We start from the raw sequence: 25677 nt of genomic DNA on the forward strand, positions 1-25677 counted from the left end.
TTTTTCTTCAGGAAAACCTATTCAGAGATATTTGAAATGATATAACATGTCAGTGTTTCATGTAATCTGTGACAATGGCACTAGTTGACCAGGATTGACTCTAGAGAACATATCTTTGTATACAAAACTGGCAGAAATGAGTGACTAACATATCATGTCTGTAATCTTTCTCCTAGTTTCTAGCAATGAGAGAATTTGTATTTCTGGTCTACTTATCAAAAAAAATATTTTTTCTAACATTTATAAAAAGCATGTGCCTACTTTTTCACTCCATTGATATGCAAATATATACTTTCCCCAGATTATTCAATAAATCAACCGTTAATCTGCTGATACAAAGCTGAAATTCTATTAAGAATGTAGGGGCTGGACAGATCAAAAAAAGAAAAAAATCAATCACTTCTCATTGGAATTATTGCTTTCATTTAAAATGCTGTATGTTAACAGCTATAATTGCTCTAGAAAAAGTCTATTTTTAATTGAGAAGGAGTTACATATTTTCTTGACATAGAACTTATGAGCCGTCTACTTGGAAAAAAAGAGGATAGCAATGTTGGAGGCTAAGCAATATGCAGCACTTTCAAAGATCAAATAGTGAGGAGACTTTAGAAGCTCATTTAAACAGTGTTTCAGTTTCCTGCTCCATCAGAGCTGAATAAACTACCCAGATGTGTGCCATTTGAGCATCCTGCTTCCAGATATAGGAGCTCATTGAAAAAAGCAGAGAGTATTTCTACTCAATTGTTTGCTTTATTGAAATATGGGCATGAACATCTTCCTGGGTTTTTTTTTTTTTCAGAAATGCAAAAAGGAGCTTCAAACTTAATTAGAAATTCTTGGAAAGGCACAAGAAACTGTGTTCTTTTCTCTGTAGATGAAGTGATTATAACTAGCTTTCTCTCTCTCTCTCTCTCTCTCTCTCTCTCTCACCAGAAACTCTTCAATTCATAATTTATTTATTTAGTTTTTGTATCTGGGCAGGGGATCAAAATTTAGGCTACACTTTAAGGTATACTGTATACTTTTCAGATAATTTGATGTTGATTTTGGTTCCAGTTTAACTAAACTGCTAATCTGCTATTACAATTGTATTCAATAATAAGCATATTAGCTTCAAAAGTATTAAATTCTACTTCATTGGAGAGTTAAAATCCTATGGTTCTGTTTTCAATCCCAATAGTTGTAGATTAAGTATAGAAAGTATTATTTATGCTGTTGATAATAATGATTATATTATATATAGTTAAAGATGTATGAAAAAGATTTATTGTAATTGTTTTGCAAAAACCTCCAAGAGAATAAAATTTGTCATCTCATTGTTTAGGGTTATGCACTCTATCCTCTTTTCTCACATGTATGTAATATGAATAAATTGAAACTTTAATTTTCGTGTTTTTCTGACAAAATTGGGATTTTGTTGTTGTTGATAATGTTGTTGTTGTTGTTGTTGTTGTTGTTTATAAGTAGAAAGCATGGCCAGTCATCATCTGCACCTGGGAGTTAAGGCAATTCCATAGCTCACTGTACACAGGTCCCTCCAGAAGAGAGCTGGTCTTTCAGGAGTGCTGACACAGGCTTACAGGCTACAGCCAGAGACAGCAAGACCAACTAACACCAGAGATAACCAGATAGTGAAAGGCAAGCACAAAAGCCTTACCAACAAAATTGAAGGCTATGTGGCATTATCAGAATCCAGTTCTCCCACCATAGCAAGCCCTGGATATCCTAACACACTGAAAAAGCAAGATTTGGATTTAAAATTACATCTCATGATGCTGATAGAGGACTTTAAGAAGGATCTAAATAACTCCCGTAAAGAAATACAGAACAGAGTTAAAGAGGTAGAAGCTTTTAAAGAGGAAACACAAAAAATCTCCTTAAAAAAATACAACCAAACAGATGAAGAAGTTGAACAAAACAATCAAGGATCTAAAAATGGAAGTAGAAACAATAAAAAAAAATCACAAAGAGAGACAACTCTGGAGATAGAAAACAGAAAAGAGATCATGAGTCATTGATGCAAGCATCACCAACAGAATATAATAAATAGAAAAAGAATATCAGGTGCAGAAGATACCATAGAAAATATTGACACAACAGTAAAAGATAAGGAAGAACACTTCATACTCATCAAAGGAAAAATCTACCAAGAAGAACTCTCAATTCTGAGAATTATGCTCCAAATAGAAGGGCACCCACATTCAAAATGAAAGTTTACTAAAGCTCAAAGCACACATTGCTCCTCACACAATTATAGTGGACGACTTCAACACCCCACTCTCATCAATGGACAGATCATGGAAACAGAAACTAAACAGAGACTTAGTGAAACTAACAGAAGTTATGAACCAAATGGATTTGACAGATTTCTATAGAACATTTTATCCTAAAACAAAAGAATATACCTTCTTCTCAGGACCTCATACTACCTTCTCCAAAACTGACCATATAATTGTTCACAAAATAAGCCTCAAAAGATACAAGAAGATTGAAATATCCCATGCATTCTATCAGACCACACACTAAGTCTGGTCTTCAATAACAACAAAAATAATAAAAATCCCACATATACTTGGAAACTTATCAACACTCTATTCAATGATCACTTGGTCAAGGAAGAAATAAAGAAATTAAAGATGTTTTAGAATGTGGTAAATATGAAGGCACAACATACCCAAACTTATGGGGCACAATGAAAGCAGTGCTAAGAAAAACTCATAGCTCTGAGTGCCTCCAAAAAGAAACTGAAGAGAACATACACTAGCAGCTTGACAGCACAACTGAAAGCTCTAGAACAAAAGAAAACAAATACACTCAAGAGTAGTAGACAAAGAGGAAATAATCAAACTCAGGGCTGAAATCAACCAAGTAGAAACAAAAAGAACTATGGAAAGAATCAACAAAACCAGTACATGGTTCTCTGAGAAAATCAACACAATAGATAAACCCTTAGCCAGCTTAAGCAGAAAGCACAAATACCACATTCAAATCAACAAAACCTGAAATGAAAAGGGAGATGTAACAACAGAAAGTTAGGAATTCCAAAAACTCATCAGGTCCTACTCCAAAAGCCTATACTTAACAAAACTGGAAAAATCTGAAGGAAATAGACAATTTTCTAGACAGATACAAGGTACCAAAGTTAAATTAGGATCAGATCAGATAAATGATCTAAACAAACCCATAACCCCAAAATAAATAGAAGCAGTCATTATTAGTTTCCCATTCAAAGAAAAAGTCCAAGACCAAATGCATTTAGTGCAGAGTTCTATCACACCTTAAAAGAAGACCTTATACCAATATTCTTCAAAATCCTCCACAAAATAGAAACAGAAGAAACACTACTCTATTCATTTTATGAAGCCACAGTTACTCTGATACCTAAACCACAGAAAGACCCAACAAAGAAAGAGAACTTAACACTAATTTCCCTTATGAATATTGATGCAAATATACTCAGTAAAATTCTCACAAACTGAATCCTAGAACACATCAAAATGATCATCCATTATGATCAAGAAGGCTTCAAGCCAGGGATGCAGGGATGATTCAATATATAGAAACCCATCAATATAATCCATTATATAAACAAACTCAAAGAAAGAAAAACACATGATCATTTCATTAGCTGCTAAGAAAGTATTTGACAAAATCCAACACCCCTTCATGATAAAACTCTTGGAAATATCAAGATTTCAAGAATCACACCTAAATATAGTAAAAGCAATATACAGCAAACCAGTATCCAACATAAAATTAAATTGAGGGAAACTTAAAGCAATCCCATTAAAATCAGGAACTAGACAAGGCTGCCTACTCTCTACCTACCTATTCAATATTGTACTTGAAGTCCTTGCCAGAGCAATTAGACAACAAAAGGCCATCAAAGGGATACAAATTGGAAACAAAGAAGTCAAAATATCACTATTGGCAGATGATTTGATATTATATTTATGTAAACCCAAAATTACCACCAGAGAACTCCTAAACCTGATAAACAACTTCAGCAACATAGCTGAATATAAAATTAACTCAAACAAATCAATGGCCTTTCTCTACACAAAGAATAAACAGGCCGAAGAAGAAATTAGGGAAACAACACCCTTCACAATAGTCACAAATAATGTAAAATACCTTGGTGTGGCTCTAACTAAGCAAGTGAAAGATATGTATGGCAAGAACTTCAAGTCTCTTAAGAAAGAAATCAAAGATCTCAGAAAATGGAAAGATCTCCCATACTCATGGATTGGCAGGATTAATATAGCAAAAAATGGTCATCTGGCTAAAAACAATGTACAGATTCAAGGCAATCACCATCAAAATTCCAACTCAATTCTTCATAGAGTTAGAAAGTGCAATTTTCAAAATCATCTGGAATAACAAAAAAATCCAGGATAGTGAAAACTCTTCTCAAAAATAAAAGAACATTTGATAAAATCACCATGCTTGACCTCATGCTGTACTACAGAGGAATAGTGATAAAAACTGCACTGTATTTGTACAGTGACAGGCAGGTGTATCAGTGAAATAAAATTGAAGACCCAGAAATGAACCAACACACCTATGGTCTCTTGATCTTTTAAAAGGTAGATAAAGCCATCCAGTGGAAGAAGATAGCATTTTCAACAAATGGTGCTGGTTCAACTGGCAGTCAGCATGTAGAAGAATCCATTATTATCTCCTTCTACAAAGTTCAGGTCCAAGTGGATCAAGGACCTCCACATAAAACCATATGTACTGAAGTTAATAGAAGATAAAGTAGCGAAGAGCCTCAAACTCATCATCACAGGGGAAAATTTCTTGAACATAACACCAATACCTTATGCTCTAATATCAAGAATTGACAAATAGAACCTCAGAAAGTTGCAATGATTCTGTAAGGCAAATGACACTGTCCATAGGACAAAATGGCCACCAACAGATAAAGAAAAGATCTTTACCAATCCTACATCTGATAGAGGGCTAATATCCAATATATAAACAAAGAATTCAAGAAGTTAGACTCTAAAGAACCAAATAAGTCTATATAAATAACTCTATATAAAAATAACTCTATATACAAAGCTAAACAATGAATTCTCAACTGTGTAATACCCAATGGCTGAGAAGCACTTAAAGAAATGTTCAACATCCTTGGTTTTCAGGGAAATGCAAATCAAAACAACTCTGAGATTCTACCTCACACAAGTCAGAATAGCTAAGATCAAAAACTCAGGTAAAAGCAGATGCTGGTGAGGATGTGGAAAAAAAGGAACACTCCTCCATTGCTGGTGGGATTGCAACCACTTTGGAAATCAGTTTGGTGGTTCCTCAGAAAATTGTACATAATACTACCTGAGGACTCAGCTGTACCACTCCTGGGCATATATCTAGAAAATGCTCCAACATGTAATAAGGACACATATTCCACTATTTTCATAGCAGCCTTATTTATAATAGCCTGAAGCAGCAAAGAACCCAGATGTCCCTCAACAGAGGAATGGATACAGACAATGTGGAATAATACTCAGCTATTAGAAACAAAGAATTCATGAAATTATTAGGCAAATAGATGGAAGTAGAAAATATCATCCTGAGTAAGGTAACCCAATCACAAAAGAACACACATGGTATGCACTCACTGATAAGTGGATATTAGTCCAGAATCTCAGAATACCCAGGAAACAAATCACAGACCAAATGAAGTTCAAGAAGAGGGAACACCAAAGTATGAATACTTTGGTCCTTTTTAGAAGGGGGAACAAAATACCCAAGGACGGAATTACAGAGACAAAGTGTGGACCAAAGACTGAAGGAGAGGGCATCCAGAGAGTGCTCTACATTTGGATCCATCCCATCTACAGTTACCAAACCCAGACTTTATCGTGGATGCCAACAATACTTCCTGAAAAGAGGCTGATATATCTGTGTCCTCAGAGGCTCTACCAGTTTCCAGCAAATACAGACATGGATGCTCTCAGCCAACCACTGGACTGAGCACAGGGTCTTCAGTGGAGAATCTAGAGAAAGAACCCCATAGACCTGACGGGGTTTTCAGCCCCTAAGTAGGAACACTATGAAACAACCAATACCCCCAGTGCTCCCAGGGACTAAACCGCCAACCAAAGAGTACACATGGAGGGACCCATGGCTCCAGTGTCATATGAAACAGAGGGTGGCCTTGTTGGACTTCAATGTGAGAAGAGGCACTTGATCCTGTGAAGGCTCTACGTTTCAGTGTAGGGGAATGCCAGGACAGGGAAGTGGGAGTGGGTGAGTTAGTGGGCAGGGGCGGGGGGGGGGGAATGGGATAGGGGGCTTTCAGAGGGGAAAGGAGGAAAAGGGATGACAGTTGAAATGTAAATGAAGAAAATATGTAATAAAAATAAGTAGATAATAAAAAGTAAATAAGTAAATGGCTATGCATTTGTTTTGACTACATTAGATAAAGAAGGCTTGGTGTTATGTTGTCATCTACAAAAAGAGTAGGCTAATATACTTTGTACATTTCCTTGTGTTTCTAAAAGTTAATCATGGCAATGCATAGACCTCACTAACCATTTTCCTGCAACCATAGTTTGAAACAGACTTTTAAGAAAGCCTCATTTTCATTAATAAAAAGAATGTGAATGTTTTTACAAGCTTTGATAGGAGGTAACATCCTAACACTGGATCTAAACAACACATGTTGTTAAATTTTGTCACATGAATTTACTGGGCTAACACAGTAGGGGATGCTTAATTCTTAAGGAAGACTGTGTTTCCATAAAAATGTCTTTCAGAAAAAAAAGAAAAGAAAAAACAAACAAACAAACAAACAAAAAAACCATGAGAATAAAAAACTCATACAAAGAGCTAATGACTTTGCAATTTTCAGCTTGGTATTCTTTGGAAATGAAATAAAATGTCATCACTTGAGGCTTTTTTTGTTTGTTTGTTTGTTTGTTTCTATGGATTTAAACCACAATGAATAATCTTGTAAGTAGACTGTCAGGGCTCTGTGAATCAAGTCATTTATGCAAATTCAACTGGGGAAGAAAAAGTGTCAAAAGAAAGTACTAGAAAATTAATTCATCAACAAAAATGATTATACATTTATATTATTCAAATGAGGTTGCTAAGAAGAAAAAAATCTGCTACTGTTTCTCTGAAATGGAATTTCAGGGAATTTGGAAGATTTTCTATAGATTCAACCCCCAAACATTTGACATATATAGAAAAATTGATCTTCTTTTCTGAGACTTCTAGATTCAAGAACTGAGCATAGAACTGCCTAAAATGACTCTGATTGACATGGGTCACATTGGTTAATTTCTAGTTTTTCTTCTTCCTCCTCTCCTTTTTTTCTTGCCTCATATATTGTATCCCTACAGCAATTTCTTCTCCCTTCATTCCTTCCAGCCACCTCCCACCCCTTACATGTTTCCTCCAGAACTCCTCCATGACCACCACCCCCCCAAAATAAAACAGGCCTCCCAGGGATACATAGAGAATATGTATTAACAAGTTACAAACACTCATATTAAGGCTTCAAGAGTCAAACCAGCAGGAGAAAAAGGATCCCTCCCAAGTGCAAGCAGAAGAGTCAGTGACACTTTCTGCTTTTACTTTTGGAAGTGTTACAAGAATATCAAGTTACACAATCATAATGTACATGCAGAGGACCTAACTGAGAGCCTACAGAGTCTGTGTTTGTCACTTCTGTCTTTAGAACCCTGCTTAGTTGAGACTGTTGGAGTGTTCTTAACCCTTCTGGCTCCTACAATCCTTTATCTCCCTCTTCTTTCAAACACTCCAACAAGTGTATGGCTAGTCTTTGGTTGTTCATTTGAATCCATCAGTTGTTGGATGATGTTTTTCTCATGACAACTGGAGGAGGCACCAATTTATGAGTATCACAGAATATCACTAGGAATCATTTCATTGACCTTTTTTAAACAGTCATGTTTGGTTCTAGCTTGGATCTGTAGGCTCTCCTATCTCTGGTTCCTGACCAAGCCGGCAGTATCAAAGATTGGAGTGGACCTCAAGTTGGACCAGTCATTGGTTGGTCAGTTCCACAAGTTTTGTGCCATTATCTCAGCACATCTTGACATGAATCCAGCCACATAACTACTACAACCTATTAAGTTCCAATTCTGTAGTGTGTCATTATATATAGTGACTACTGTCAGTTACTACTTCAGGGCATATAGTTAAGGGAACCAACTATGATTTCTATTATTTTAAAATGAAAGATACAGTTCTATCAAATAGCTATGCTTATTAGGCTTAAGATATTTTAGTATTTTTAATATTAAAAAGAAAAACAAAGGTGGAACTCTATCTCTTCCCCCATTTAATCACTGGCTCCAGTATTAATCTTCAACTGATGTTTTTAGGTCTAGGGAATTAGATGGTTGTGAGGAAATTAGGTTTAGGAAAAGTAATTAGTCTGAGAAATTTGGAGTACAATTAATGTTTTTATAGCAGCAGACACTCAGAGGTATTGTTTCTTGTCTACTGTTTGGAAACATCTTAAGAAGTCAGCCAGCTGTCAGTGAGAAATGGAGCCTTTATAGTGATCCTACCATGTCATCAGAGCACTAACCCCAGAACAATCACATGTAGTGCATGTGTAAATCTATGGATCTTATTATGTCATCCAGAGTTGACTAAATCTAATTCCTTTTAAACCCATGAGTTATTTTTATAAAAGTTCTGGGTTTCAGAATGTTCTGAGTGATCCATTATTATTTTTTTTTAAAGATTTATTTATTTATTATATGTAAGTACACTGTAGCTGTCTTCAGACACTCCAGAAGAGGGCGCCAGATCTCGTTACGGATGGTTGTGAGCCACCATGTGGTTGCTGGGATTTGAACTCTGGACCTTTGGAAGAGCAGTCGGGTGCTCTTACCCACTGAGCCATCTCACCAGCCCCAAGTGATCCATTATTATGGTGCAACCAGATGAAGAAATAACAAGCACAGAATCTTTTTTTTTTTTGTCTTTTTTTTAATTAGGTATTTTCTTCATTTACATTTCAAATGCTATCCCAAAAGTCCCCCATACCCCCCCCCCACTCTCCTACCCACCCACTCCCACTTCTTGGCCCTGGCGTTCCCCTGTACTGAGGCATATAAAGTTTGCAAGACCAAGGGGTCTCTCTTCCCAATGATGGCCAACTAGGCCATCTTCTGCTACATATGCAGCTACAGGCACAAGCTCGAGGGGTACTGGTTAGTTCATATTGTTGTTCCACCTATAGGGTTGCAGACCTCTTTAGCTCCTTGGGTACTTTCTCTAGCTCCTCCATTGGGGACCCTGTGTTCCATCCAATAGCCTACTGTGAGCATCCACTTCTGTGTTTGCCAGGCACCAACCAGCATAGCCTCACAAGAGACAGCTATATCAGGGTCCTTTCAGCAAAATCTTGCTGGCTTATGCAATGGTGTCCGCGTTTGGAGGGTGATTATGAGAGGGATTCCCAGGTGTGGCAGTCTCTAGATGGTCCACCCTTTCGTCTCAGGCACAGAATCTTGAATCTCTTTCCAACTTGTAGCTGATTCTTTGTGGTGGACCTGACAGCCACTAACAGCCTGTACTCACTATCTGCTAACAGAAAAATAATTCCTTTCAATTGTTTCACAGAAAAATGAGTTATTGAAGTTATAACACCCCTCACTGGTATGAATAATATGGTGATCTGAATGACCAAAGCTGTTTTAGAAGTTTGTTCTTATGGTAGATGATGAAGAATTGGCCTTCATTCTAGACTCAACATTAAAGAGAAAAAAATCACTCACTGGAAGAGTAGAAGAATTAGATGTTTAGTAAGGTGATTAGGGTTATATTGTTTTTATTTTATTTTATTTTTTGTTTTTGAAAGAGAAAGAGAGAGAGAGAGAGAGAGAGAGAGAGAGAGATGGTGAAAAAAAAAAAAACCCGTGGGTAGGGGGAAAGTTATTGGAGGATCTTAGAGGAATTGGAGGAAGCCAAAGACTATGATAAAATATATTGTATCAAAAATTTTAAGCATAAGTACATATTGCATCCTCACTAGACAAGTAACCAAAATGTCCTCTATAACTTCATTATAATTATCATACCCACCCAAAATTTTGGAAATATGATATTAATGTAAATGTGAGACTTTAATTGAATTTGGCAGAGAATCAGGTTCCAGATTGTTAACAAAAGTAATTTTAATCCTTAGAAAAGGGATAGTGATTTTGTGTATATTTCAAATATCTAGAATTTGCATTCTTTAAAAAAATTACATGATTTCTGATGGGTCAGAATTATCTCATATATTGATAAAAATATATAACTATTTTAACAAAGGTCACTATTGGTTGCTTTTATATATTTTCTGTTAATATCTTTTAGCTTTTATATACTTACAGAAAAGCAAAATTAATTCATCCTGACTCTCTATATAATGCATATACATTCTACAAATACTAATTACATTGTTAAAAGACAGATTTTATAACCTTTTCAACTTTGTACTTGCACAAACATCTTTTCAAGAGACCTCCTAGAAAATTCATATGTATATATGTATATATGTGTATATATGTGTGTGTGTATATACAAACTACATCCCATGCTGAAATGCAAAACTCATAATACTTATTAGGTAAAATGCGTTGTTTTACTGATATCAATCTGTAATCTAGGCTTGTCTCCCTGGAGATTCTTGTCTAGCCTCATATTGGTTCTTCACTGGGATAAAAGTGGGCTAGTATAGTTGGCAGTGTTTTTGAGTGATCAATAAGGGATAGTGAGGTTAAGTAATTTCTGCCCGAGGCTTCTGATTTATACTTCCCTGCATGGTTTGATTGTGAAGCCATCTTTGGAAGCATTGTACAGCTGCTCCTTTTTCTACTTTAACAATGCAGAGCTGCATGGCTGTGCAGTCAGATCCCCACATCTTTGGTACATGATTCTATATAGCAATCAACATAATCAAAAGGAATAGAATTTAAAAGTACGCCTGATGTCTCTGGTCCAGTTCTGAAGAGCAACGTTTCAAGAAGCAAAGCCTATGTCAAACTGTCCATTAACATTTACCCCTCATTCTTTCCAGAATATCAATAACCTGATCTTGTCATGTTTAAAGTGCTTCTAAAACATAATGTAGTCTCAGATTACACACTCTTTTCCTTGCATTTATCTTGTCAAGGAAGGCAATTTTATGCCCTCTCAATTTTCTGTCTCTTGGCTTTGGGCAACTTCAGTAGCAAATTTGAATGGAAAATGAAAGGTACAATTTTGTGTGCTTTGTGGTAAAGGGAAGATCACCTTCTGAGTACTTTCCATTTATTTGTTGTTTTCTAGTTGAATTCTCAGTGTGCATTTCTATATCACTTGAGCCTTGATTAATTTATATGTGCAAAATTTGGCAGTGTGAAGGTAAAAATAAATTAAAGAGGGCAATGAAATTCATAAATTAGTGTTCATTTTACCATTTTCACCGGTTTGAAAATTCTGCCATAGTTTTCTTGTCATTAAGCACAAAAAGTACATTAAGATTCAGAACTTCCATCAAGTCTCTAAAAAAAAAGGTATTAAAAAACATGATATTACTATTTAAACTGTGAACTTGCATACTTCTTGACTTTGCATTTTCTATTTTCTTCCCTGATTAAAATGATTTTTAAAATGTTGCATTTAAAGTTTTCTACTTTCTAAACATGAGGTCAAGACTCTAGAAATTTGAGTCAAATCTTGTTAAAATTTCATGTACAATTGGAAGACATCGCAGGTGATGCAGCGTTGTCTGCAGCTCAACTACTTGACACACTCAAGTGCCTCTGGAGTATAGAGGCAATTCTTTGTGATTAGTAGAAAACTTTCTAGATGTCAAAATACTGGAGATCAGCAACATATCAACTTTCAGGTAGGCTACTCCTAAACACTCATAATTCATTTACTCTCCTGAAAATCATTATTCGATAGATGTGGTCCACTTGTGGCCTCACTTGGGTCTTAAATCTCATTTCAAAGCACTGCAGTCAATCATCCATTTCAGAACTACCATTAGGAGTGATGGGAATTTGGCACGAAAATCAATGAGAGGATATGATGTGAATTCTTTCTAATTTTTTCTTCTTTGAGTACCACTTCAAATACAGTTCAGGAAATCCATTTTTAAAGGTAGTATTCCATCTTGCTATCATTTCCACTAAATTGAGTTCATGAACTTGAAGCATGCATCTCCATAGTGTCCTTTTCATTTTTTGAAAAAGAAAGTCTGGCATTATTATTGCTAATACCTATCAAAAGCTACTTAGAAGTCTTATTTAAAACATCTTGCCAATGGTGCCCTGGTTAACATTTTTGTCTTTTGAAAGTCTAAGACCATATTTGCCATTTTATCTTAAAAATTACTTGTGTAGCTGTGTTCTATTTGAACTACTACCTATTGATATATGCTGGCTTTTCTTATCTCTGGGTGGTCAAAGAAATGTATGCCTTTTATCTTATTTCTGTGAAGATAAACTATCACTTTATGGAAGAAAAACATATTCAGACTTCAATAACCAGAAATTTACTTTGCATGCAAATATTCACCCAGTACTTAAAAAAATACCTTATAAACTAAAATTATACCAGAAGCATCACTTTGTACACATCTCTTTCAAGAGCCCAAATTTTAGTTCTTGATTTAAAGAATTTCTTACACTGAAATACATGTACCACTTATATATTTCTTAGCTACATGCAAATTAAACATATTTACATATGGAGAAAATTAGAAAAAATAAGGTTTTAACACGAGTTTTTTTTTTGGAATGGTGAGATTTAAAATGATACATGTGACTTATCTGCTTATTTTATATATTTTGTGCACTGTGCATGAGCTATAAATTCTTACAATCAAGGATAAGTAATTTAACTGATAGTAAAAAATCTCCTAGTTCTGATAATATGTATCTGATAATATAAGATAGTCTTAGTTGTCTATACCTACTGAAATGTAATGATCTCCATGAGGACACATTACAGAATATGTTCAGGATATCAAGAAATATTTCATTCATTTGAACTACTTCATTACAACTTTTTATTCTCTCCATAATTGATGCTTCTTTTGCTTGCTTTCTGAGCTGCAGGAGAGTCTAAATAGAGGTCAATCTAATAAAATACACCTAGGGCCAAAAGAAACTCACTACTGCTTCAAATAGTAAGAATGGGAAATCTTACAGGAGATGAAGATCACTTTTCATTTAAGGTCCTGGATTCTGGGGTCAGGGTAAATCAGTAAAATTCAGCTAATGTGGTCATGGGCTATGGCCTATTGTCCTGCATTGCATAGGTGTATTCTACTATAGAAACTAGCATCAACAGTCTGCTAGACTCATAGAGTCTGTGTTATTTGGTTTCTTATATTTGAAGTTAATTTATGAATTGTATTTTATTTTCTGGGTGCTCACCTAGGAAATGCATCGACAACCACAACTGTGATAGACAACAAAAATGGATCTATTCCTAAATCCCCTGGAAAGGTGCTGAAGAGGTCTGTCACCGAAGACATTGTGACAACATTCAGCTCCCCTGCAGCCTGGCTTCTTGTCATCGCTCTGATTATCACATGGTCAGCTGTTGCTATCGTGATGTTTGATTTAGTGGATTATAAAAACTTTTCAGGTAAGAAGAATTATATTTGGATTTAAAGTCAATGGGAAAATATTCTCCCAAGGTGCAGCATTGTTTCTCTCCACCACAGCTTAGTGTAAGAATAAAAAACAGAAAGAGGTGCTGGGCAGCTCTGGAGTTGGTTGTTTCTATTCACTTTCTTGGTCTATTGTGTTCCCTGTTTTATGTTCCCTGAAAATGCAATTAATGTCATCTTAAAAACTTCATGAAGCCTTATAAAAAACAATGATTAAAAAGCCTGATAGAAATTTATCTTTGGATCTGAATTATTCAGATATGAAGGAAGAATAACTTATGGGCTTTATATTTGACAAAATAACACACAAACTAGATTAAACAATTTTAGACAAACAAAAGATATTTGAATTATTTCTAAGGTTCACTGACATGTGGTCTCAAGTTTCTTTTCCACACATACTCTGTTCCTTCTATGAACCCTGCCTATTTTTCATTTTAGAAAATAGAAGGTATAAAGAGGATTTCCTCAGATTTATTCATAATGAGTTACTACGTATTGAGTGTCTATATGGGTTTGGCACATCACAGGAATAATGCAAGTGAGAAAGGATAAAATTTTTATTAAGGGTAATTCAATCTCAAGGATCATTGTATCTTTGTTCAAATATATATATGACACCTATCATAATTTATCTACTGAGTTTTTGGAGGAAATTAATTACTTGAGTAATCAGTGCACATTCAATGCATAGATGAGTAAGTAAATCTATGCCCATCATTGTTTACAACTAGCAAAAATATTTCATTATCACCTTTATGTACTCTTCATCCACATTATTTTCTCCCTCAATTTCTTCTTATCTCCAGTGGCAATAGGATCTTTAGCATCTAGACATAAAGTATTAGAGTCTACCTATTCAGGAATTCTCTCTTCTCATAGAACTTTAGTCATTTACCAACTACTGATCAAGAACCTATTGTATGTACCAGACAGTTGATATTTTCCAGGAGCCAAAACTGTAATGCAAATACCATAAAGGAATAGATGTCGATTATTTCAGTTTGTGGATGCAGAGGCATTATTGACATGACTTCTGCTAGCTATTATCTTTGCTAGTTGAACTATATTTAGCATCATTTACTAGACAGAGACAAGAGCAAAATGTCAACTAAATAGTTGTAAGCTTCTGCTCTAATAGGTAATGCATTTTACTGTATTCTTAGGTGGACTCTTGAAAGAAAATGTAGTTGCATTTTCTATAATATAAAATGACAGAATTTTAGCTGAAAAAAGTTTGGTTATGTTACTCTAGAAAACCACATGTTTACTAAGTATAATGGATTGCAGAATTTTGTATTTCCTTTCCATTAAAATATTATTTCATTTACTGTAACCTCAAAAATAAAAATGGCCATGAAATATTCTTAACTTATTTTGTAATACATATTCTAGAGAGCTATATGTCAATCTACTATCTCTAAGTTAATTTTGTAAGTAGACATAGAAATTTATTCTATAAACTGCAAAACTACCTTCAGTTAATTTTTATTTTTATTTAATTTTTGCTTCTTTCTTTTTTCTTTTTGGATATTTATTTACATTTCAAATGTTATCCCCTTTCCAGGTTTCACCCTTGGAAGCCCCCTATCCCATCCCCATTGCTATGCTTCTATGAGAGTGTTCCTCCACACACCCACCCACTCCTGCCTCCCTGTCATCGCATTCTGCTATACTGGAGTCTCCAGCCTTCACTGGACCAAGGGCCTCCCCTCCCATTGATGACCAATAAGGCTCTGCTACATATGCAGCTGGAGCCATGGGTCTCTCCATGTGTACCCCTTGGTTGGCTTGGTTGGTGGTTTAATTCCTGGGAGCTCTGGGGTCTCTGGTTGATTGATATTGGTTGTTCTTTCAAGGAGTTGCAAGCTCCTTTGGCTCTTTCAGTCCTTCCTCTAACTTCTGCATTGGGGTCCCAATGCTCAGTCAGACATTTGGCTGTTAGCATCTGCCTCAGTATTTGTCAGGCTCTGGAAGAGCTTCTCAGGAGACAACTATATCAGACTCCTATCAGCATGCATTTCTTGGCATCCAAAATAGTGTATGTATTTGGTGACTATCTTAGCATCAGTTCCTGCTTCCTGACATGCTTGCGTTCCAGTTCTGACTTCCTTTGGTGATGAACAGCAACATGGAAGTGCAAGCTGAATAAACCCTTTACTCCCCAGCTTGCTTCTTGGTCATGACTTTTGTGCAGGAATAGAAACCCTGACTAAGACAGTGACTGTATATGGGATAGATCCCCAGGAAGGCAAGTTTCTGGATGGCATTTCCTTCAGTCTCTGCTCCACACTTTGTCTCTGTATTTCCTCCAGTGAGTATTTTGTTCCCCCTTTTAAGAAGGACTGAAGCACCCACACTTTGGTCTTCTTTCTTCTTGAGCTTTATATGATCTATGAATTGTATCTTGGCTATTCTGAGATTTTGGGATAATTTCCACTTATCAGTGAGTACATACAATGTGTGTTCTTTTGTGATTGGGCTACCTCAGTCAGGATATTTTCTAGTTCCATCATTTGCCGAAGAATTTCATGAATTCTTTGTTTTTTAATAGCTGAGTAGTACTCCATTGTGTAAATGTATCACATTCTCTGTATCCATTCCTCTCTTGAAGGACAGCTGGGTTCTTTGCAGCTTCAGCCAATTACAAATAAAGCTGCTATGAACATAGTGGAGCATGTGCCCTTGTTATATGTTAAACATCTTTTGGGTATATGCTCAGGAGTGATATAGCTGAGTACTCTGGTAATAAACACTATGTCCAATTTTCTGAGGAACTACAAGACTGATTTCCAAAGTGGTTGTATCAGTGCAACCCCACCAACAATGGAGGAGTATTCCTTCCTCAACATGCTTTCCAGCATCTGCTGTCACCTGAGTTTTTGATCCTAGCCATCCTGACTGGGGTGAGATGGAATCTCAGGGTTGTGTTGATTTGCATTTCCCTGATGACTAGGGATGTTGAACATTTCTTTAGCTGCTTCTGGGCCATTCTATTTTCCTCAGTTGAAAATTCTTTGTTTAGTTTTGCACCCCATTTTTAATAGGGTTATTTGATTCTCTGGAATCTAACTTCTTGAATTCTTTGTATATATTGGATATACAATAGCCCCCTATTGGATGTAGGATTGGTAAAGATCTTCTCCAAATCTGTTGGTTGTCATTTGTCCTATTGACAATGTCCTTTGCCTAGATTACATAAAGATTAGATAAACTTTCCCATGGAGCTACTGTCATCAAGTGCTATGGATTGTTATGATTTACAGTCACATTATCTGATGGTAAGTATTTCAGTTAGTCTTCCATACAAAGCACAGATCCTCTGTGAATTTCCTTCCTATGATACCCACATTTATTAATGATAAAATCACTGTACCCCCTCAAAATGATCCTACAGTTTTAAAGTCTATTTGGAGCTGGAGAATTCATCATAGCCTAAGCTTTGTAAACAAAAATGACTTAAAAATCTGAGCTGTTTTATTAGTGACACCATATATGTTATGATACTTCACCATTTCATTCTCTTTTCAGGGAATTTATGACATTTTGTACTATCTGCATCAATTCCTACCTATTAATATAGATCTAAAGGTATATTCATAAAACATCTGAAAAAAGTAATGCTTTTACTATTGCTTAAGTATAAAAATTACATTGAAATTCATGGAACTTGCTTAGCTCTTTGTTTTTAATCTTATAATTTAGCGAATATATCCAATTTCTCAACCATATTTATTTCAGTTATTACCTGCTCATCCTAGGCAAATGTAAAATTTTCTTTCTTGCTGTCCATATACAACAGTATTTCCCCAGCTCTAGAATCTGGTAGAGGTAGAGTAACAAGTTAATAGTAAGAATTATTCATGTTTCCTGACATAATCCTTCATCTATGATGCCTTTGGTAATACATAAAATAACATGCTATGGTATAATATATTCTCTTAGTTATAGCACTTATTGCACATCTATTAAAAAGCATTAGTGGAATGTATTAGAGCTATCGGTTGACCTGACTGTATCATGCAGAAACAAACTATTTCAAGGAAAAATTGTTTTATTCATCTCTATCTATGAATATCAGACACATATAAAGTCTTTCGTGGTATATTATTTTAAAAAAATGCATAACTTTGACATTTTGAGATTTAAACTACATCTTAATTTATGAAGAAATGTACATATATAATTTTATTTCATTTAATTGAAACTTTATTAAGCTTTGTCCTAGGAATAAAGAAAACAGTGAAAGAAGAGAATGAAAGTGATTATACAATGAAATATTACCTGTTCTAAACAGTTATCCATGACTAAGAAATTACTTCAAAAGTAAGAGGCTTACTATAGCAATATTTGTAATTCCATAGTATCTGTAGGTCAGAAATTTGGAAATGGTTTATATATGTGACTCTTAAGTTTCATCCAGAGATTTCACTTAAAAGATTGGCAGAGACAGCACTTGATAAAAGATTGAGGTTAATGAAACTGTTTATAAAGTGTCTCCTCATCAGCTACTTAACACCTGTATGTCCCCACAGCATTGGGGGGGGGGGACGTCGATCCTCCTAGATCGGAAAGAATAGAGCCAAAGCCACATTGGCCTCATATTCAAGTCTTTGAAATCTGATTTCATTTCTGCAAATTCTTTTAGATTTACAGGATAACTCCACTATTGTTTTGAAAAGCCTTTCGAAGTAAGAGTACAAAACAGAGAATATTACTGGACTGGGAGGCGTGATGAGGTGTTGGTGTCTGGTTGTCACACATTTCATTCTCATAAAGCCTATATTCCCAAATTGTACATGTTTGGTAAATATTCATATATAAGGTAAGAACATGCACTACTCTAGTTGACAAATGGATATTACAACAAAAACAGGCACTCAGAAACACATGTCATAATAAGATGAGTTCCATAAGTGGATTGGAAATGAAAAATTACAAAATTAAAATTTGAAAACAAATATTTAAAAACTACAAACTATCTAAAAGGTTTTTGCTTATTAAAGTTCAAATGATCCATTTATAGTCCAAAGAAGAATATGTTCAAAGACTTGGCACAATTGTAGCAAAACCTCATGGACCTCATATCAATCTCCTTATAGATTAGGTGTACTCATTTACATGTAAAATTCTATTTTCATTCATTCCTTTAGTGAGTTACTAATGAGACCTTTTAATGATTCACCACAATTTTACTTCAAGAGATTTAGAGAATGAAAACTGCATTTTGAATACTGTTTTTAATTGATATAATTTAAACATTTACTTGAAGTTAGAATACATACATGATGAGTCTTTTATAACACCCCAACAGATTTTGAATATGTAATTATTAATATCTTCAAAACAGGACTAACAGCATATGGAATCATGTTGAAGCTTATATTGAAGGCCAGCATGGTTGGCTCTGTATCAAATTACTATCTGGTACTTTGTAACATTAGATAAATACTGTGAAACCTTTAGAATAGGTTCATTCAAAAAGAAACTTTATTTCCATTAAATACATACTATATTGACTTTAGGATGAGGATTTTAAGCTAGCAGCTTTCATAACTTCTCATTCTCAGAATTTTTTATGATTTACCATGTATCCTATTCATGGAACACACAAAAATAACCCTGACACTAACATGAGTAGGGATTTCTTTTTCCTTGTCTGTGATAGATATATCTCCATTTCTTTTCTATAGAATTTATAATTTGGGTTATTCAGAATAATGAAGACAAATTTTAGGACACTAAATATAAATAGATTGGGAAAGTATTTCAGTTTTCTTGATTCCTTGCCAAGTGCAACAGCTGAAAAATATTCAAACAATATTGGGTCTATCTGTCAGTGTTGAAAATAGCAGAAGCACTCTGCCTGTTACAGAATAGGATTAACAACACCCATAGCTCATGAATTCCTGGGAGATGACTAGTCATGTTGTATGTACCTGCTGTTGAGTGGAACGTCATGCTGAGAATTGAGAGGGGAGATGGAAATAAAATAGAGGAGAGTAAGGACAGACTGTGACCTTCATTTGTTTCTTAACACCTTAAGTGTTTAGGTGAGTTATTGATCATGAAGGACTATGCCATGCTTTAGAGATGCATGAAGCAGAAATCCCAGCAGAAACTAGAGACCAAGGAGGATGTTGCTACACAAGCATGGCCAAGATATTGGGGGAAATGTGAAAGGATGCAAGGATACACCCAGCACCCACCTTCAGAGGTCAGACAATTGCTGCATTAGCTCCTACAGTCTGCCTTCCCCTTTCCCAACAGTTACCTGGGAATTTCTATCTAGGAGCATTTGAGAAAATTTCAATTCTACTTTGATAATATTATAGGGGATACAGCATATACATGTGGGATGTCTATATAGTTTAGTCATTCAAAACAGGATGCTTTTGAGAGAAAAATGAAGTTAAAAGAGGAGAAAACTCAGGATTTAAGACGAAGCATCACCCCATTGTTCTGCTCATTGCTCTTATATCTCTCCTGGAAAATGCCAACAGAAAACTTTTAGGGAGAAAAATCAAACTAGTCTTTTAGTAACAGAGGCTAGGTTCTCATGGAAGCAACTGACTCTATGACTCAAGCTTCTAAAGAAGCTCGTAGGGAAAACAGAGAGATGACTGATGTGCTGTTTTCTGAGGACACAAATTAGTCCTCTTGATAGAAATTCCTTACCTTCAGTTGTTAACTGCCACACTCTCAGGTCGAGTCAGCTTGACAGGCTGAGGCTTGGAAGCTACTCACGAGGCAAATGAGTTTCACAGAAACTTGCTCCTGGAATCTGGCGTTCTCTCTAACCCATACATTAATTTTCCATTCCTGTGTTAGTCTAGTGTATGGACCCATGTGCTCTCTTTTAGTATTATCTTAATATAAGTGCCTTTAAGGTTGAATTCTGACATAGCTAAAGCCTTCGCCAGTGTTCCAACAGTCCTAGAACCTCCTTGAGCAAGACCATGGGTTTGAAATTCAGTAAGAATGTTGCTATTCACTGACATTCAGAATAGCCCCTTACACAGAAATTTACCATCGCTAAGGAAGAAGGAAGTTTCAGACCAAAAGAGAAACCAGAATAGATACTTAGAACTATAGCAGAGTTACACCCATACACACATATTTACAATGGCCTAAGGGGAAGGTGGACTATACAATAGACTAAAATAGGAACTATGGCAAGGGCATGAAGCCCTTGACCCTGGCTTCTAAGATTAAGTGAATCTTAGGTGGAGACCTTGTTGATCCCAGTTGTTAACAATAAATTCTATCCCAGGTGGTTCTCATTAGACCTTCTGAGTTTGCATTCCTCTGTTTTATGTAAGATTCCAGTAACCTCTTTGTACCTTGTGGGTATGTCACCCAACTTCCTTATTGTCTTCTGTATAAAAAGTTTGATGCTCGATTTAACAAAATACATTCAGATTCTACACAACCTCTCCTGTGTGCATCTGTCTGTCAATTCATCCGACACTTTGCCCACTCGCGACTAGAGACCCGTTCCACACAGACAAAGGGGCCCAGAGGGTCTGTGGCAGTTAACAAAGGGACAGGTTTCACTTTAGCAATAACAAATGTAAACAAATCCTGTTTGTTAAGAAATTTCTTATAGTTTTCATCTTCCTCGGTGCATATATGCAAGACTGCCATAATTGTAGCATTTCTTGCACAAAAGCAAGGTTATAATTTACTAATATTCTTATTGATAATGGGAATGTGTTAGCATACATTGGATCAGGGTGTCTATTACCGTTTAGAAAATTTCCCAAATGTCCCACAAAATATATTGATATCAAACCTAGCTTAGTGATTATTAGAACACAATAATCTCTGAAAAGAATGTATATTTGGCATAAGGAGGCAATCACTCATAAAATGTAGATTGAATTTGAACTCTATTAGGGGGAAATAAGATCAGTAATCTGAAAAGAAAGATGACAATGATGTGATGGTATAAGCGTCAATTTATTACAAAATTCTTGCAGACATCCCTCAAATATTTCTTTTAAATAGAGTTTCTAATGAGATGTGCCATTTATCTATTGCTTTGGAAATTAATTCCCTATTTTTTTTTCTTTTCTTGGCACTTATCCTAGTTAAGCAGGTGCACTGCTGATTGGGATGTTGAGTTTAACAGAGTGAAATTATTTTGGGAAAATCTCCAACTTATTCTCTCTCTCTCTCTCTCTCTCTCTCTCTCTCTCTNTNTCTCTCTCTCTCTCTCTCTCTCTCTCTCTCTCTCTNTCTNTCTCTCTCTCTCTCTCTCTCCATCTATCTACTACTTACTTATCTATTTATTTTCTACATACCTGCCTACCTATTTGCAGCTGTGCATAGGAAAGCATTTGTCTATGGATGTATATATTCATTATATATGTGATTATGTCATTATATTTTAGGAAAGTTCAGGGATTACAGTGAATATAATAACATTTTAGTCTTTATAAATTCTCATGTGAACTGGGATTTATAGAATAGCAAGCAGACATTTTATGTGCTTCTTTTTGTAATTAAAATCTTATCTCAAAGTCCACATTTTTCATAAATGTCCCAGGCTATCTGATTCTTTAGGCCAATAGGACTAAAAGGATTTGTGTTTTTACCCAGTTCCCTATGCTTAGAAGTATACCTAAGAAGAAGAGGGTTCTAGGAGTCCAGTCATTATTAGACAAAAATTTAATGATCCTTCATAAAATGAGGAAATAGATAAAGAAAAATGTGTTCATTTTTAATTGGAGTGATCTCTTAAACATAAGCTTGTAAAATTCTTAATTTTGGTCTTAGTTTTTTATTGGACTTATGATAAAACTACATTATTATTTTTTAAAGGAAAAGTTGAAAATTGTATGCTTCCTAGGTGGTTGGTTGCAGAGTCAAAGTATCTAGTGGTGTGAAACATTTGTTGCTTTGTTTTGTTTTCTTTTTGTTTTATTTTGTTTTGTTGTATTTTGTTTCTTTGAGACAGAGTCTCACTTTGTAGCACTGTCTGTCCTGAAACTCATCATATAAACCAGGATGGACTCAAACTCACAGAGATCCTCTGCCTTCCAATTCTGAGATTAAAGGCATGTGATACCATGCCCACCTCAAACATTAAGATTTTTTGAGGATAAATATTATCCTCACCATACCATACAATACCATACCATACCATACCATACCATACCATACCATACCATACCATATACTGAGACTTTTTTTTTGAAATCTAGCTGTCAAAAATCATCTGGTGTTTAAATTCATGTCTTTAGTGAACTCTTTCTATATCTTTAACAAATGTGTCCATCATAATTTCTAAAATTTGTTTGTGTATGTGTATGTGTATATGTGTGTGTGTGTGTGTGTGTGTGTGTGATAACATACAAGCCACAGTATGCAATATGGAGGTCAAAAGACAACCTGTGGCAGGTTTTGTCTCTCTATGAAATAGGTTCTAGAACTGGAGCTTAGTAGATGTCTTAGAGGTAAGGTGATCTTACCTACTGAGTCATTTTATTACCTACCATTTACTAATATGAAGTAAGTTGATGCAGGTTGTGTGTTTCAATTCTTTGTGATGTGAAATCACAGTCATCACCATTGATCTGCTAGGATCCTTGAAGAGCTTTCAGTCTGACAAAGCAAATCAAAACAGCCAGGCTGTGGTGGCACACTCCATTAATCCCAGTACTTGAGGCAGAGGCAGGCAGATTTCTGAGTTCAAGGCCAGCCTGGTCTACAAAGTGAGTTTCAGGACAGCCAGGGTTACATAGAGAAACCCTATCTCGAAACTGCCCCCCCCCCCCAAGCAAAACAAATCAAAACAACATAGTGGATACATTATGCTTCTATACTATTATGTAATATATACTACTGTACTCTCAGCAGCAGTGTGTTAGGAATTCTTCCATTTTCCCATTCACATCTCTTGCTGTCTGTGATTTCTCAGATAGCTATGCAAATCCATTGCAATAAAATATCAGTGTAGCTTTGATTTAAATTCAATTGAATTTCTTTGATGTCTAAGAATGTTGAAACAATTTTCATATATGTTTTGGCCATTTATATATTATAGTCTGGTATCCACTTCATCTGCTCCTTCATTGATGGGAGTTTTGGTGGTTATTTTTTTTTAATTCTTTATGTATTCCTGCTATTACTCTCCTTTCAGTTGTAGAGCTGAGAGAAGTTTTCTTCCATTTTATTTGGTGTCTGTTCCTTCACTGTTTCCTTCGTTTTGTACAGATTTTTAATATTTCACCCAATCTCATTTATTAATTCTTGTTATTATCTTGAGCTCTTACATGTCTTTATGTCTAACCTTACATGTTAACATGCTTTTTCTAGTGGTTTTAAAGTTTTAGGTTATATGTTAGTGTCTTTGACTTATGTTTTACTTTTGTTAAATTTTATATTTGTTTTTGAAATATAGCATGAAAAGTAATGGGTTTTATTACTGCATATTTCCCTTTACATATATATTTATATACATTATGTGTTCATACATATGTACATAATGTGTACATACATATTTACACATCATTCATATATACACTTACATAATATATACATACAACACATGTATTTGTACACATATATGTATGTGTGTATGTGTATTTTTTTACAAAAATAATTTTGCCAATGCATGAGTATGGGAGATCTATCATCTTATCTGCTGGTATCTTTTTCTGTTTCTTTCTTTAGTGTTTCTAAATTTTGCTTGGTAAAGCTTTTACCTTTTTGTCTTAGATTTATTCTTAGATAACACATTAGGTAACTGTGAATAGGGTGGTTTTTATTTTAATGTCCTTATTAGCATGTTTGTTATTGGTGTATATTGAAGTTGTTGATTTTTTTTTCTGACTTTGTATCTTACTACAATGTTGAAGATGTTTATTAACTCTAGGAGGCTGGTTTTTTCCCCCCTTTGGTCTTGGTGTTTATCTCATTAATAGAAATCATAACTAAAACATATGTTGAGTGAAAGAGATTTAAGTCATAACTATTAACATTTATAATTTACCATCTCAATAAATCAATTTTATGGTAACTATCATCCCCCAAAATATGACTGAGCAGTAAGAACATTGTTCTGAACTAGAAGTCTTCAGTTACACTTGGCATATAACCTGGTGCTCAGCAAATGTGCAAACATTTGTGAAGTGAATAATTAATGTAGGCGGTATTCTTAGCATTCTTCCCCTCCCCCTCTTCCTCCTCCTCTTCCTCTTTCTTCTTCTTCTTCTTCTTCTTCTTATTATTATTATTATTTCATATTTTTATATTTCAGTCGATGCCCAATGCCCAGTCTGCTAGACCACAGTTCTCATCCCATGACTCCAACCCCCTGTCTCCAAGAGGATGTCCCCTTCTCTCCCAACTCCCCAACCCCCTGTGCAAGCGCCAGGCCTCCCCACTTCCTGGGGCCTCATGCGTCTCAATGGTTAGACTTGTCTTCATGCACTGAGGACATTCCAGCCAGTCCTCTGGTTTCAGGGGCCTCGGAACAACCTGGTTGGTGACTCTGTGTCTAAGAGATATTGGAGATCCAGGTTACTTGAGATTACTGGTCTTCCTAAGGGGTTGCACTCCTCCTTAGCTTCTTCCAGCCTTCCCCTAACTCAGTGACAGGGGTCCCTGACTTCAGTCCATAGGTGTAAGTATCTGCTTCTGTCTCAGTCAGTTGACTGTTGGGCCTCTCAGAGGACAGCTATACTAGGCTCCTCTTTGTAAAGATACCATAACATCAGTAATAGTGTCAGACCTTGGAGCCTCCCTTTGAGATGGAACCCAAGTTGGGTTTGTCACTGGATCGCCTTTCCCTCACTCTCCTCTCCATTTTTATCCCTGCAGATCCTTTAGACAGAAGTAGTTCTTTTTGTTTTTGTTGTTGTTGTTGTTTTGGTTTGGTTTTGGTTTTTGGTTTGGTTTTTTGTGACAGGGTTTTTGTGACTGGCTGTCCTGGAATTCACTCTGTAGACCAGACTAGCCTCAAACTCAGAAATCTGCCTGCCTCTGTCTCTGCCTCTGCCTCTGCCTCTGCCTCTGCCTCTGCCTCT

The 25677-nt window shown here is 35.6% G+C and overlaps 1 protein-coding gene across 1 annotated transcript in view; it reads left to right on the top strand.

Moving 5' to 3' along the window:
* LOC110303552 (triadin) overlaps positions 1 to 25677 on the top strand; it is a 130692-nt gene that overhangs the window by 44819 nt on the left and 60196 nt on the right. The window contains exon 2 of the mRNA XM_021174666.2: positions 13408 to 13617. Within this exon, the coding sequence (XP_021030325.1) occupies positions 13408 to 13617 (210 nt within the window). The remainder of the gene's footprint in view (positions 1 to 13407; positions 13618 to 25677) is intronic.

This window comes from Mus caroli, chromosome 10, assembly GCF_900094665.2.
Source record: "Mus caroli chromosome 10, CAROLI_EIJ_v1.1, whole genome shotgun sequence".
Classification (NCBI taxonomy): Eukaryota; Metazoa; Chordata; class Mammalia; order Rodentia; family Muridae; genus Mus; species Mus caroli.